The sequence below is a fragment of the Sminthopsis crassicaudata genome, chromosome 4 (genome assembly GCF_048593235.1).
Source record: "Sminthopsis crassicaudata isolate SCR6 chromosome 4, ASM4859323v1, whole genome shotgun sequence".
Classification (NCBI taxonomy): Eukaryota; Metazoa; Chordata; class Mammalia; order Dasyuromorphia; family Dasyuridae; genus Sminthopsis; species Sminthopsis crassicaudata.
This window is the reverse complement of record NC_133620.1, coordinates 103223118-103238608: the sequence shown is the minus strand read 5'-3', so window position 1 is coordinate 103238608 and position 15491 is coordinate 103223118. Positions and strand designations below refer to the sequence as shown.

Below are 15491 nucleotides of genomic sequence, written 5' to 3'. Positions count from 1 at the left end.
GAGAGGAACCAAAGGTTTTGTGAGTTCCTTTACACTCTCCCCATAATCCTGCACTTTGAGCCATTTGCTTGGGAAGGCAGAATTCCCAACAAGGTGGGAGGCCCAGAAAGTTCAGCAGAATGTCCCGATTCCTCCTCAACCTGGCAAATGTGAAGGTACCTTCTTGGCTATGGAGACTTTCAGAGCCCAAGTGAGCCTGACAGGGTGATTGGGGGTGGGGGTGGCTGGAAGTGAGGAGAATTATACTGGCTAGGCAAGTCCTAATGAATCAGAAGCAATGCAGAGCGGCCCTTAGATGACAGCCGACTTCCACTTCTCAGCCCACCCCAGGCCAACTGACGGTCCGGAGGGCCCTGTGACTTTGGGAAGGACTGATTTTACAGTTGGGGGGCTTGGGAGCTGGGGTTGATTCATCTTGGCTCCTGCTCCTACTCTGTTTTGCTCTTGGCATTTAGTGTCTTCATTCCCTGGGATGATAGTTTTTTGTTTTCTTTTGTTCTTTAAATGAGCTCTCTATCCCTTCTGCATTTTGTTACTTGGCATGAAGTCTGATCGGTGAGGAGGAACTAGCTAGAAATCACTAGGAACTTGGTCGTGAGTGGGGTGGGGGTTAGAGAACTGGTTGGGGAGCTGGGAATGGGACCACCCCAGGATTATGAGCAGTCTGGACACAGGACTAGGACTTCCCACTCTCAGGTCCCCTCCACAGGATGGGAGTAGAGGGGCTGCTGCTGAAGGACAGCCCCAGGCCACGGGATCGCTCCCCTCCCCCAGGGCCCTGCTGGCTCCACACGTACCATCATCGCTGGTGTGGTGGTCCACAGCGATGTCCTGGGCCGAGTCTTCAGCTGAGGTAGTCTCTCCGTGGGGGCTTTCACTGCAACCGAACCAAACCAAAGTCACCAAAAGCACCCAGGAGGAGAGGGCGGACTTGCTGGTTTCCAGGGAAGAGCAAGGACCCGAATGCACATTCTGTCTCATAAAAGCCCAGCACATGCTAGGCACACAGCAGGGAAGTCATACCCATCCCCTCCAGAACGACTAGAGACAAACCAGCTCTGACAACCTTAGCCCCATACTTTTAGGAAGAGAGATGAGCAGCACAGGCTTAAGGCAAGAGAAATTCTGTTGGAGGAATTTATGCACAGGCAGCTCTCAGAAAGCCATCTCCATAATGCTCAATAAGCATCGTTCAAGCTCTCTCACTTGCTTCCTTCCCACCAGGCTTGATGCCGTTCTGTGGTTTGGGAGCATCTCCAGAGGTGGGCAGGTAAAACATAGGGATGGGAAGCAGAGGCAAGGAGAAGAGGGGAGGCCTCTGAAAGAAAGGGAGAGGATGAAAGAAAAGGAAACCTCTTGGTTAACTTTGGGCTTTAGACTCTAGATTTTAATTATCCAAGGTTTCTCTGAGCTTGCCTGGACAGTTATTGGACACTATATCTAAACTCTGTCCTCCAGTTCAAATTTGATAAAGGAGCCACTGACGGATAGAGACCCTCAGCATGACCATCAAATTTCCACACAATGAGAGGCAGAGGAAATCTCATCCATTTCTAGTGTTTCTTTCTTTGTAATAAATCTGGTTTCTTCTGAAAGCAAAGAGAGAGGATTTCTGAGTCAGAAACAAAGCACCATAAGGCAAGATCCTCTTCCTTCCACTTATAGATTATGAAAGATTTTCCTTTCATTTTCTCCCCTCAGGGTCTCATGACTCCTATAAATTAAGATGGTTACTGAAGGTTCCCTAGGTATGCAATCAGCTGGCAAGTTTGGAGAAAGTCAGAAAGCAAAAGGAAGAAACTAAAGGATGCCATAAACCTCCCTCCAGCCTCCTCTGCATGCTATATAGTGGCCTGCAGGGAAGATCTAGACTGGTTTGTTTATACCGAAGGGCCAGTCAAGGAGGAAGAGGACTCAGCTCCCCACTGCCATAGCAATGCAGAGAAGTCTCAGCTCTCCCCGTCTCTTCTGGCCTCCCTCCAGACTTTTAGGCCCCAGCCACCCCTTCTGTACTCCCTTCAGCCTCCTCCCTGACATGAGAGGCTATAGTGGCTAGGGAAGGCTGAGAGATGCTAGTCCACAGGATGGCCTCTTCCCCTGCCTTTCCTACTTCTAGGCAGCTGATTTTTTTAAAATATATATTGTTTTATGAATTATGTTAGGAGAGAAAAATCAGAGCAAACATGAAAAACCATGGGAGAGATAAAACAAACAAACAAACAAAAAAGAAATAAACATAGCATGTGTTGATTCACATTCAGTTTCCTTAGTTCTTTTTCTGGATGCAGATGGCATTTTCTGTCTGAAGTCTATTGGGATTGCTTTGGATCACTGACACACTGAGAAGAACCAAGGCTTTCATAGTTGATCATCGCGCATTCTTGCTGTTATTGTGTACAAGGTATTCCTGGTGGTGCTTGTTTTGCTCAGCATCAGTTTGTGTAAATCTTCCCAGGTCTTTCTAAAATCAGCTTGTTCATCATTTCTTATATAATAATAATATTCCAAAGCCTTCATATACCACAACTGGTTCAGCCATTCCCCAACAGATAAGCATCTACTTATTTTCCAATTCTTTGTTACCACAAAAAAAGCTGCTACAAACATTTCTGCACAAGTGGCTCCTTTTCTCTCTTTAGGCAGCTAATTCTTGACCCACCAGATACAACAGTTCCAGGTCTTGCCTGATGCTGTCAGGACCCTTCTACCTATTTCCTAGTTAATCATATTCCCACCCACCCCCTCACGGAGACTAGCTAGTAAAATCTGCAAACATAGGGAAATGAGAGCGCACCCTGGAGAAAGTGGGAAGAATATACTTGCTGGCTCCTCCCGGGTACTGTCTTTGAGTAGAGAACCACTACTTACTATTTTAGTGCTTGAACACAAAAGGGTAGAAATCCTTCCCAGTTCAAGGGCAAATAAAGTTCAGAGAGCCTGGGGCCCAGGACTGCATATAGCATGGGACTCTTTGGGGTCTCCATCTGTGGAGATCAGGAGCAACGTAGATCAGTGTGGTCCCTAGCCAAACAAATTCTCCTGGCCTCCCCATACCTAGCTGATAACTGGTTGAACTGGCTCCCTTGATGGGCTAGTTTGTGTTTTTAGATGAGGATCAAAGAGTACTTGAGGAAGGAAGGTAAAGAGGAAGGGTTGGTAAGGAGTAAGAGGAAGGAGAAATCTGAAAGGACAGAAAAACAGCCCGTCCCAATTGTACTTGGCACTGGACAGACACTTCTAAGTACTCTCAGCAGGAGGGAGAGGGGAGCAGCATACAGCTGAAAGGACATTGCATTAAGCGCGAAGAGACGAGGTAGCTGTGAGAGGGAGATCCCAGAGGAAAGGAGGTGGAGGAAGGGGGCACATGAGGCCTGTCTGTGTTGAAAGGAAATCGGACTAGTTTTCTGCAGCTTTGCATGCAGAGCTGGGACCAAGGCTCTCTGTTCTAAGGCTTCAGATTTGAGCAGGACATAGTTTGGTGAGGGAGGGAGCGAGTTCTTTGAGACTCAGGTGCTTTCAGCAGAGGCTGGAGGAGGTATTAGCCAAGAGGCCTGTTCCAGGGGAGGTCCCTTTTCTCAGATCTAGGATTCCCCTCATCCTAGAGCTACATCACATTCTGGATGACAGAAGCCCGCATGGATGCCCACCCTTCTCTCTACAGTCTTTGAGGGAAAAGGGTTATGTAACCTAGGGTACCTCACAACTCTTAGCCCACAAATTCTTCATGGATGACTTTTCTTCCTGGGATCTTTTGTCTCCCCTCCCCATTAGAATGTGACATCCCAGGAAAAAGGATATGTATAAGCCCATTGTATAAAACTCTTCATGGCACTGAGAGGGTGCCCATCAGCTGGGGAACAGATGGCTGAGCAAGCTGTGGTGCAGGAATGGGATGGTCACAGTTTTAGAGAAGCCTAGGAAGGCCCCGATGGACCAATGTGCAATCAAGTGACCAGAGTCAGGAGATATGAATGACACAATCATGGTCACATTGTAAAGACAGATGACTTTGACTTAGGGACTCTGACCCACACAAGGACCCACCACAACTCTGGAGGACTTATGAGGAAACATGCTGCCCTCCTCTTGACAGAGAGGGGATGGGGGATAGGCTAAAGAGTGCAGAATGAGGCTTGTTTTGAGGGGTAGGCCATGGTGAGAATGTTTTGCTTGACTCCATTTGTTTGTAAGTAGAGTTTTATCTTCCTGATTTTCTCAGGAAAGAAGGCAAATCTTCATGAAAATAAAATTAAATTTAATTAAAAAGAATGTAATCTCCTCGAAGGAAGGGGCTATTTCCTTTTTGTCTATACCTCCTCGGTGCCTAGCACAGCGCCAGCACTTGGGAGGTGCTCAAGAAATACTTTGTGCCTGAGTGCATGACTTCTTTGATGGTTGTCTGGCCCTCCTTGTTACCTTCCACAATTTCTATCACTGCACTGGATAAATAGAATAATTTAGGGAATGATTTGATTTGCCTCCCAGTTGGTGGAATTCCTTCTCCTGTGAATCATGGGGATCTTTATAAATGGGATCGGCATGAGGTGGGCCACCAGGAGTTGCAAACAATTTAAGGTGAGTGCTGAGGGCTCAGTGCCCCTTCTCTGCACCGGCCCCCTTGGGGACAGTGGGGGAGGACGATGGCCCCTCCTCGGCTTCCTTCCCTACCACCTACCAATAATCCTCCATGCTTCCTCCTGTGCTGTAGACGGGGCCCTCCAGCTCCCTGGGGCTCGGGAAGATGTTCTCATGCTGGATGATGATGGTTTTGATGAGCTCGTTCACATGGGCCTGGCAGGAGACCTGGTCATGGCCTTCGGGCACCGACATCAGCGTGGGCCCAAAGCAGATGGCGAGGTTGTAGGGATCCATCATGTTCTCTTCACTGAACTGTGATAAACTACAGGAGACGAAAGAGGGAGTGGGATGAGGGCGAGCAGGGGGGAGCTTGCATGAGTGCACGCGGACGGCAATCACAGGAGGCATGGCCAAGAGCAAAAACAGAAGCTCTGCAGATTGCCACCTGCCCACTCTGGGCTCCGGATGCCTCTGAGCTTCCTCAGCCAAGATGATATGGTGACTCCAGCGAGTCTGCATTCAGGGGCCTCCCCAGACGGTGAGTCCCCCTTCTCTACCGTCCAGCCCCCTTTGACCCTCGCTCTTCCCACGCCCCTCCCAGCTCTCTGACCCCCTGGTTAAGGGGCTGAGGGGTCTGACAGGTTCAGGTACTCCTCTCTGCAAGCATCTTCTCAGTCCACCCTCTGGGCTGGGGTGGCTACCGCACGGGGCTGAGTAGATGGGGACTTCCAAGGTGCCCTGGTTATTACAGGCTATTGTACATCTTGCTTTACAGCAAAATGACCACATTATTGAATTGACTTCTCTCCAAGCCCTGGGCTTATGAAAGAGGAGGAAAAAAGCCAAGCGATTAACTTTCCTATTCTATCAAGCCAGCATATTTTTTCTGGAACAGCTGATGCAATTGTTTTTCATTTTCATAACATCCCCACAATTAGCACATCCAGGATTTATTCAGGAATAGGTCAACATGCTGTTCAGCTTCTAAAGGAGTTTTCCCCTGATGCAAACAGACTTTGTTAATAGGGATTTATTTATCCTGGGAACTCCCTCCCCAACATGTTGCTCCCTCACCCAACAGCTGCTGCAGCTTCATTTTCAGTCTGGCCGGGACCTGAATCCCTAAGAGAGCTGCCACCACCTGCTGAGCCCTCGCCACAGGGGACAGACTAAGGCCACTTCCAGAGACATCCCCTTTCCTTTTCAGGGCTGTCCACCAGGTCCTCGCTTTCAACTCCCCTCTCTCATGGGCTGCAGTGCTGAGCCCTCAGGGCCTGGGAGAAAGCCCTGTGAGGGATTACACAGAATGCAGTCCGGAACCCGGGAGGTGTCCAAGAGGCTGCTGGGGAGCTTTTCATAGGACCACAGTATTTCTTATGGTCTTCCCTTATCTTTTCCCCACGCCAAGGACTGAGGTCTGTGCTGAGATATCAGGTGCCTCTCACCAGAGCATCTCCAAATTCTAAATATTGCTGGCTTTCTATTGCATGTCTGCAATGTCAATTCTTTACAATATATCAGTTAATTCCATTTCTGAGTGATTTGGGAGGAAGCGAAGTGATGGAATGGAAACAGGGCCAGTTTGAAGTCAGGAAGATCTGCTTCAAATATTAACTATAAAATTCTAGGCAAATCACCTAACTTCCCCCAGCCTCAGTTTCCCATCTATAAAATGGGCACAATGGACACAGTGGCTTCTAAGGTTCCTCCCAGATCTCCATCGATAGATGCTCCGATGACGGAAAGTTCACTCTTTCCTGCTTAGTATGAATCAGATCAATCACTGGCCTGGCACTGGCACCCACGTCCCATTTTAAAAATTCACCGGCCTTAAAGTAGAATTGGGAACAAGAAGGCAGGCTGTCTTTGGATTGTGACATATTTGGTTCTGCTAACTTTTATTTTTTTGGTTTCCCTAGTCATTGGGTGGCAAGAAAGGTCTTGGCTCAAATCCTCTTCTGGCACTTATCGGGTAGATGACGGGCTAAGTTACTCAGTCTCTTTAAGAGAGAAAAATGTTTGACTGCAAAAAAAAAAAAAAAAAAAGCTAAAGAAACCATTAAGACTTCTAGGGCAAGAGGTCTCTTGTATGGCACACCTTCACAAATCAGGCAGATACTTAGTATCTAACAAGCTCCTCATGTCACCTACACCCCAGCCCTGGGACCTCGTGGAGCTTAGGTCAAAAACCCCCAGGGCTTCACACAACGCTGGCCATGTGCAAACCACAGCAGTGCTAGGTGCATATTCTACCATCTCCTCCCCCTCACCAACCCTCTCTCATTAGGGAATTAGAAGGAGCTGCCCCAAGACCCTCAGTCTCCTTATCTGTAAAATGGGTAGAAGTGGCTTCTAAGATTCCCTCCCAGATCTCCGTCTAGGATGCTCAGATGAAAAAAAAGTTTGACTCAGAGGCAGCCAAGGGGCGCAGTGGGTAGAGCACCAGTCCTGAGGTCAGGAGGACCCGAGTTCAAATCTGGCCTCAGACACCCCCCTGGGCAGGCACCCCAATTGCCTCAGGAAAAAAAAAAAGAAAGAAAGAAAGTTCAACTCTTTGCTGCTTGGTGTAGCTCAGAGCTGGCAGGCCCGAAGCCCGGGCCCTGGGCAGTGGCAGGGCACCATCGGGGCCACCAAGGGGAAGTGGCCTCGCTGGGCGGCAGCGGCCTACACTCAGCCTGGCGAAGGGCCCGGGCCAGTCAGCTCCTGTCTGCCTCCCAAAGAATGAACAAAAAACGAGCCCAGAAATGACCCGGTGCCCAGAAGCCCGTCTAGAACAGCGGTCACTGCAGAGGCAGCTGGGAGGAGCCGGGCCCACAGAGCTGCTGCTGCTCAGTCACTCCCATCCCGTCCTACAGTGTGACTCGGCAGACAGATCACGTTACAGATAAGGAAAGGGCTTCTTGGGCCTGAGCGGAGCAGGGAGGCCCCATCAAAGGCGGCGGCAGACACTGGCTGTGGGGCCTGGTGGATGACGGCGCCTGCCGGCCTCCGACTCCGGGGCTGTAAAATGGGGAGCACCCCGTGAGACGGTGTTTGTGCTTAGCACGGAGCCGGCCCAAAGGAGGCGCCACAGAACCGCTGCTTCCCTCTCCCCTTTTATGGGGTGCGCCCCACATTAAACCCTACATCTCCGCCAGCGGCCGCCGCTCAGGGCTTCTGGGGAGTGATGCACAAAGCCCCGAGGCTCCGCTCCGGGAGGGACCTGCCCCCCACTTGTGGCTCCTCAGGTCGCTTTGGAACGGGCTTCGGAGAACAGAGGCGCCGGGCCTGTGCAGCGCCGTGCTTCCTTCAGCAGTGGTCACTTATCTAGTAGCAGCCAGCCAGGAGGGCTAGGGCTCCAGACACATCTCACAGCCTCGAGTCTGCATGGCTCTTCTCACACACACGTGCAGTAAGTCTCTGTCTCTGTCTCCGTTGTCTCTCTCACACACACAGAGTCTCTGTCTGTCTCAGAGATCCACACTGCCCATAGATCACAGCCCCAAAACACAGACATTCTGCTCAGGCAGCCGGGGTCCTTAGAACCGCCCCCCCCCCGTGTCACTCTAGCCCCCGGGGAAGATCCCGCCTCTGCTTTGGGGTGTCAGAGCCCGGCTGGCTGAGGGAAAGCGGCCCCCAGCCCCTCCCTGCCTCCACCTTGGCGGGGGGGCCTGGTCAGTGACGGACACCGCAGGGACCGGCTTTAGGAGGGGACCCTCAGCGAGGCTACGGCATAAGCCAGAAAGGAGACAGTGGCAGCAGCCAGGGAGAGGGAAACAGGCGCTACAAGGCAGCCCCTCTCCGGCACGAGCTCGCACAGACGTTAACTCGTTTGGGCTCCGCAGCGTCCTGGGCCACAGCCGCCATGATCCCCCGTTACAAAGGAGGAGCTGAGGCTGAGAGGGGTCTCCGGCCCCCAGTGCCCCGCGCTGCCTGGGAGGGGACGGGCAGAGAGGCGGGCTGGAGGCTGTGCCGAGCGCTCTCCCCTGTGGTCTGAATCCGAGGCCTCCCCCTCCCCCAGGCCCGGAGAGGGGGCGCTACTCACTGACTGAGGAAGGCGAAGAGGTATCTCATGATGACCAGCGTTGTCTGAGGCAGGACGAGCAGGACTTTCCGGATGTGCAGAGCTCTCTCCTGGAGGTTATCCATACCTGAAAGGAGAACACACGAAGCGCCCTGTCTCCCCTGCTCGGCTTCCCCTCTCCGGGCAGCCCAGGGTCCGACGAGGGCTTGGACAGGCCGGGGGCGGCCACGGCTCCACAGGCCCAGGAAGCAGCATCTAGGGCTACCCTGACGGAAGGGCGGGAGAAGAGCTCAGGGAGCCAGAGCAGCCCCTGTCCGGGTTTGTTCCTCGCGATTCTCACGAGGCGGCTGCTCAGAGCTCCAGCCTGGCAGGGCGCTTATGGACAGGTGAGTCAGGAAAAGGTCAGGGGGGCGGCCTCCAGACCCAGGGCCAGCGAGCACCTGGCCTGAAGGCCATCTGCCAGGGTGGCCACCAAGGGCACCTTCAGTGCACACCCCGGATCAGAACCTGCGGTGGGAGGGAACCCCAGGGACTTGGGAAGAAACCCTCTGCTGCTGGTGTCACTCCCCACACCCCCGGGAGCTGTCTGTCCTTCAAAGCCACCAGAAACCTCCACAAGAACGACCGAGGCAGCAGCTAACCCAAGCTTCTGCCAAAGCTGCCCGCTACAGCCGCTGGCGATGGCCGAGCCCAACGCCCTGAGGGAGAGGGCCCATGGGCTGGGTGAAACTCAACAGTGCCCCCCATAGGGGGCATCTAACAGGGCACCACGGCATAGAATCTGCGACCTCTCTGGGCCTTAGACTCCCCACCTGTAGAGTAAGGAGGTCACCGACCTCATAAGTCTCGCCCAGCTCCAAATCTAAAATCTTATTACAACCTAATTCCCTTTTGTTGAACTAATATCCAACTCAATTCCAGTAAGAATCAGTGCTACTTCTATGGCCTACACCACGGGCATCAAAACTGTAGAGAACCAGATTAAAATGTACCTGGAAAATAGTTAATAAAAATAAGTAAAAATACAATTGAATGTAGATAGCGTTACTTTTCTAAGTTTTCCAGGTCAATAGGCAGCCCACAGGGATCCATTTCTCTGTGTTGGACACTGCTGTTCTGTCTCTTTCTGGTTCTTTGTTGCCATTTCCATACACACAGAAGACACCACGTTTATGTACATGACAGATATTGCCATACAATTTCTAGCCAAACAGGCAGAAAAAAAGTGGTAAAATCTGGCCTTTTTCTTTTTTCTGTGTCATGGAAGGTACAGACACTATTTTTAAAGCCTCAAATGAGTGAAGATGATTACCTTTTATGGGAATATACAAAAAACACTTGGCAAAAAGATGATAAAAAGCAGAGCAACAATGAAATTTAAGACAAAGGCAGAGCCAGGGTAAAAAAGTCAAGAGCTGCTAAAGTCCAGTGTGAGGACCGCTGTTTGAGAGTTAGAAGGGAATTGTGTGGTGACTGGGTCCAACCTCATTTTACAGATAAGAGACTCAGGAGCCAGAGATTAAGACTTGCCCAATGTGGCCCAAGTGCTAAGTTACAGAGAAAAGGGGGTCTTTGGTCTCTACATCCAGCCTCCTTCCCTTTATGGGCCTTTCCTAGACTCTTTTATTTTCCCTTTTTTCTTTGAGGGGCAGAGTGAAGAGGCTGGGGTTAAGTGACTTGCCCAGAGTCACACAGCTAGCAAGTGTTAAGTGTCTGAGGATGCATTTGAACTCAGGTCCTCCTGACTCTAGAGCAGGTGCTCTCTCCACTGTACCACCTAGCTGCCCCCTCCTAGACTCTTAGCAAACAAAAAGATCGATTACCCTCTCTCGGCCCCAGGTGTGGAAGCGATCATGAAGAGGGGAAATTAACAGAGAAGGGAAATTGCAACTTGAAGGAGAAAAGAGAATCCTTTTGGAGGTGTTCTGCCTGTGGCAGAAAGCTCAAGGAGAGAGAGGGCTTGCTCTGCCGGCTGGATCAGTCCCACAGCCCATTACTTACTGACACAGGACATCAAGTCAGGGAAGATGTCCTTGGGGAAGAGGGGGTGTTCCAGCCCCCGGAAATAAAGTTTCAGGACACCTGCTATGGAATCCATGTCGTGGTCATTCTGGTCTCCGGCTAGTGGGTCCTCTCCTGGGAACAACAAATGCAAAGCAAAGACAAGGGCTGTAAAAGGAGAAACTAGGGGAGGGGGAGGGAGGTACTCTAAGAAACTGCCTCTGAAAGGGGAGGGGGCGAGGCATTTTAAAATCCCATTTCCTTTCTGAATGGTAAGCTCAGAGCAGTAATAAGGCAAAAGCGTTTCTCAGAGTGATCTGTTCAAAGATACAAGCCATGGGGCCATCCCTCTCTGCCCCGAGGCATGTGGCCATCTACAGAGCAGGGAGGTCACAAGTGGCTACAGACTGGGCATCCGGGGACAGCAGGCCGCCCAGCCTCGGAGGACCCAGCACCAGCCAGCCCATCAGTCCCAGCTTCTGTGATGCCGGTCTGGCACTGGGTCGAATCCCGGGGGGGCAGGGACACCGGGAGCATCAGAGGCCGCCTGGTGACCAAGGCCCCAAGGGCAGAAGGAGAAGGCAGGGAGCATCAGCTCCTCGGAACAGCTCAGAACCAAGGACACCTACTTAGAGGAGAACAATCGTCCCAGAGCTCCCCATGGAAAATTTCACATCAGATGTAATTAGATTTAATGATAGGACCAACCTCAAACTGAAACTATATATATCCATTACAGTGACGGAAATTACCAAAGCTTGCCCATTACCTTAATAGCCCACAAGATAATAAATGGGCTACAATGAACGGGTGCATTATCTTTGATATTAACTGCCGCCAAGGGTTCTGAATGAAGCCATAAACTGCCCAGATATCCCAGTTAACTTCTAGGATTTCAGTACATCATCTGCTCTAAAGGATATAGATGAATGGGGCTGAGGAGGGAGGGCAGAACTGGGACAAGACCTGGATTCCCAGCACTTGTGATGTAGGTGCAGGCTTGAAAATGCCAGCTACTGACCGGGGCAGAGAAGGCTAGCTACACCCTGGGCCCCTCCTGAGGGGCCTTCCTCTCTCAGCTGCAGCGGCTTTCCCTTACCTCTCTCAAAGGCATTTTTGATGTCGTTCACCTCCACTTGGGAGCCAGATACCCGGAATATGCCTTCATGTTGCAGCCCTGGAGAGACATGGGAAGGGGAAGAGTCAGGAAAAGGAAGAGACGAGCTGACACACCTCACCTGGAGCCAGGAAGTACCCTAGCCATGAGCTCACCTAGTATCTGTTCTCTTTAAGAATTCAAAAACATATCATACAGTTAGACAATTAAAGAAATTGAAAGGCCTTCATCTTGACTAGTGAAATAAAGGTTATCAGGCTAAGTCAAAGGTCTGACTCAGTTCTGCCCCTGAATTTCTGAGACTCTGGCAAGTTCCTCCTTATAATCCTACTGAGAAGTATTACAAGGCTAATGGGAGACAGACTGGTATCGTGACACAGGCCTGGACTTGGAGTCAGGAGGAGCTGGCTTCAAATCCATTCGGAGGCATTACCTCCAAGAGCCTATGCCAAATCACTCCCCCTCTCCAGGCCTCAGTTTTCTCATCTGTAACATGAGAGGGTTGGATCTCACAATTTCTAAGGCCCCTCTAAGTCATGAAGTCATTCTCCTTGCCTGGGAGTTTGCATCCATACAGTGGGAGGAGGGATTTCTGACATTCTTTCCACACTGAAAGATGGGTAGAAGGTTGGAGAGAAATCAATAGCAGAAACAGTTTTTAACTTTTAAAAATTTTTGTTAAGTTTTTTTAAACAGTACTTTATTTTTTATTTTAATAATTTTTCCAAAAATATGTCAAGACAGTTTTCAACATTTACCTTTGCAAAACCTAGTGTTCCAATTTTTTCTTCCTCCCTCCCCAAGACAACAAACAATCCAATATAGGTTAACATGTGCAATTCTTCTAAACATATTTCCATATTCATCATGCTGTGCAAGAAAAAATAGATCAAAAGGGAAAAAAACACAAGGGAAAAAAATCAAGCAAACAACAACAAAAAAGATAAAAATATTATGCTGTGATTCAGTCTCCAGAGTTCTCTCTCTAGCTGTGGATGGCTCCTTCCATCATTAAGTCTATTGGAATTGCTTTGAATCATATCATTCAAGAAAAAAGTCAAAACCATCACAATTAATCAACCTTGTTATTGCTGTGTACAATGTTCTCTTGTTTATGCTCACTTTTCTTGCATTGGTTCACGTCCTAAGTCTTTCCAGGCTTTTCTGAAATCAAGTGTGTTCATCATTTCTTTTCTCTTTTTGGTGAGGCAAAAAGTGACTTTTAGTGACTTGCCTAAAGTCACAGTTAGTAAGGTGTTAAGCATCTGAAGCCAGATTTGAATTCACGTCCTCCTGACTTCATCATTTCTCAAAGAAGTATAATATTCCGTTACCTTCATATAGCATAGCTTCTTCAGCCATTCTCCAAATGATAGGCATTCTATTCATTTTTCGATTCTTTGCCATTACAAAAAGAACTACTATAAACATTTTTTGCATGTGGTTCCTTTTCCCTCTTTTATAATCCCTTTTGAGATACAGACCCAGTAAAGACATTGCCCTTTGAGCATTATTCCAAATTGCTCTCCAGAATGGATGGATCAGTTCAAAACTGCACCAACAATGCATTAGTGTTCCAGTTTTACACATCTCCTCCAACATTTGTTATTATCTTTTCCTGTCATCTTAACCAATTTGAGAAATGTGAGGTGGTACTTCAGTGTTGTCTTAACTTGCATTAAATAATACTTTATATTTTCCCTGATTATATGTAAAGGCATGTTTTTTTTATTTGTAAAACAATCACTTTGGGAGAAGATGGGAATAAATCTGAATACAAACAGCACTTAGAAATGGTACAATTTCTACATTATAGAACAAAGCTATATTATAACACAGCAGTCATTCGTGGTCCTAGGATGGTGTTTGCTTGACTATCAGCTTTGCAGTCCTGCTATTAGTCTCCTTGACCTTCCTGATCTTGGCTGAGTGCCTTCATATCTTCGGGTTTCAGCATCCTTTATTTATAAAATGTGGGGGCTGGACTGGATGACCTCTAAAGGAACTTTCAGCTCTAAAGCTTATCAGTCTATGATTCCACACTTGCAGGTGCCTGCTCTTATAATACAGTGTCTTTAATAGCAGCATAAGTAGCTGGGCAAGATATTTTTCCTCCAAAAAAATGGATAAGCATGTTAATACAACTGTACTATCTCATGTCCTAAGACTGAAGTTCTAACCACTCCGAGAGCAGCCACTTGTCCGGTGCTAAAGTTTACAAAGTATTTTCCTCACAAGAACCCACTGGTTGTAGCCAGGAAATATAAGTGCTCTCTTATTTTTACTGATAAATGTGGGCTTAGAGACCTAGAGCCCCGCCGCCCAGGGAGCCTGTAAAGAGCAAACTCTTCATAACCTGGCCCCTTCCTCCCTTTTTGGTCTCCTTATTCCTTATATCTCCAAATATTCTCTAAGCCAACTAAACTGGCTCACAGACTTTTCCTAGAACCCAACACTCTCCTCTCCTCTCCCTCCTTTGCACTCTGTCCTCCTCAGCCTCCCCCGCTTTGCTTCTGAGCTTCCCTCGTTGCCTCTGAATCCCCCTTTCAGGCATGGCCTGGATACCTTTCCAGATGTCTGTCTCTTCTGTATCTAGTTAGTCACATTTGTCACTTCCGTTAGACTCTGCTCCATGCGGGCAGGGACTGCCTTTCACCTTTTTTGGGCATTTCCAGCCCCTACTGTGTTTTAGGCAGAGAGCCTGGAACACAGCAGGCACTTAATAAAAGCTTGCTGACAGACTCACGGACTGACAAGCCAAGATTCATACCCAGCTTTCTCCTAGCTCCACGCTTGGCACTCTTGCAATGACATTATGCCATCTCCTCACAGTATAATAGCAGCAGTAAACTTATACTTATTTAATATTTTGCTGCTTATATGTCCAAAGGGCTATCAAACAGTGTACACCCTTTGACCCTGCAGTACCACTCCTGGTCTGTATCCCAAGGAAACTATAAAGGAGAGAAAAGGACCCACATGTGCAGAAACGTCTGTGGCAGCTCTTTTTGTGATAACAAAGAACTGGAAAATGAGTAGATGCCCATGAATTGGGAAATGGCTGAAGGTATATGAAGGTAATGGAATATTATTATTTTATAAAAAGTGATGAACAGGTTGATTTTAAAAAGGCCTGGAAACATTTACATGAACTGCTACCGAGTGAAAAAAGCAGAACTGGGAATACATTGTACATGAAAACAGCAAGAATGTGCAATGATTAACTATGAAAAGCTTGGTTCTTTTCAATGGTTCAGTGATTCATGGCAATTCCAAGAGACTTTGGACAGAAAATGCCATCTGCAACCAGAAAAAGAACTGTGAGACTGAAAGTAAATCAACACATGCTTTTTTCTTTCTTCTTTTTTCTCTCCCATGGCTTTTTCCTTTTGTTCTGATTTTCCTCTCCCAACATGATTCATAAAGCAATGTGTATTAAAAATATATTAATTTTTAAAATTGCAGTTTTATAAAATGTTTTCCTCACAATCACCTGGAGGGGGAGTATAATTATTGTTCTCCTCATATAGAAAAGAAAACTAAAAATTATACAGTTTAACATTTTTTTGTTCCCATAGTCACATATTTAGTGGATGGCCAAAGCAAGACTTGAACCCGAGTCTTCTGCCTTTTGATTCAATATTCAGAATACTAGAGGATGCTGCATTGCATATAAAAATGGCATGGAAATGTGGGTACCTGGGTCTACTCACCTGTTGCCCCCAAGTCCTGGCCCAAAACTCCAACTTTGTCTATCAGACAAAGATGGAGAACATGGGAGAAGATGGGAAT

The 15491-nt window shown here is 48.4% G+C and overlaps 1 protein-coding gene across 5 annotated transcripts in view; it reads right to left on the bottom strand.

Annotated features, from left to right (window-relative positions):
- SRGAP2 (SLIT-ROBO Rho GTPase activating protein 2) overlaps nt 1-15491 on the bottom strand; it is a 252665-nt gene that overhangs the window by 12375 nt on the left and 224799 nt on the right. For all 5 annotated transcript variants that reach the window (XM_074308983.1, XM_074308987.1, XM_074308985.1 and 2 more), the window contains exons 15-19: nt 11682-11759; nt 10583-10717; nt 8603-8708; nt 4676-4900; nt 798-877 (exon numbers count right to left, since the gene is read on the bottom strand). In XM_074308983.1, the coding sequence (XP_074165084.1) occupies nt 798-877; nt 4676-4900; nt 8603-8708; nt 10583-10717; nt 11682-11759 (624 nt within the window). The remainder of the gene's footprint in view (nt 1-797; nt 878-4675; nt 4901-8602; nt 8709-10582; nt 10718-11681; nt 11760-15491) is intronic.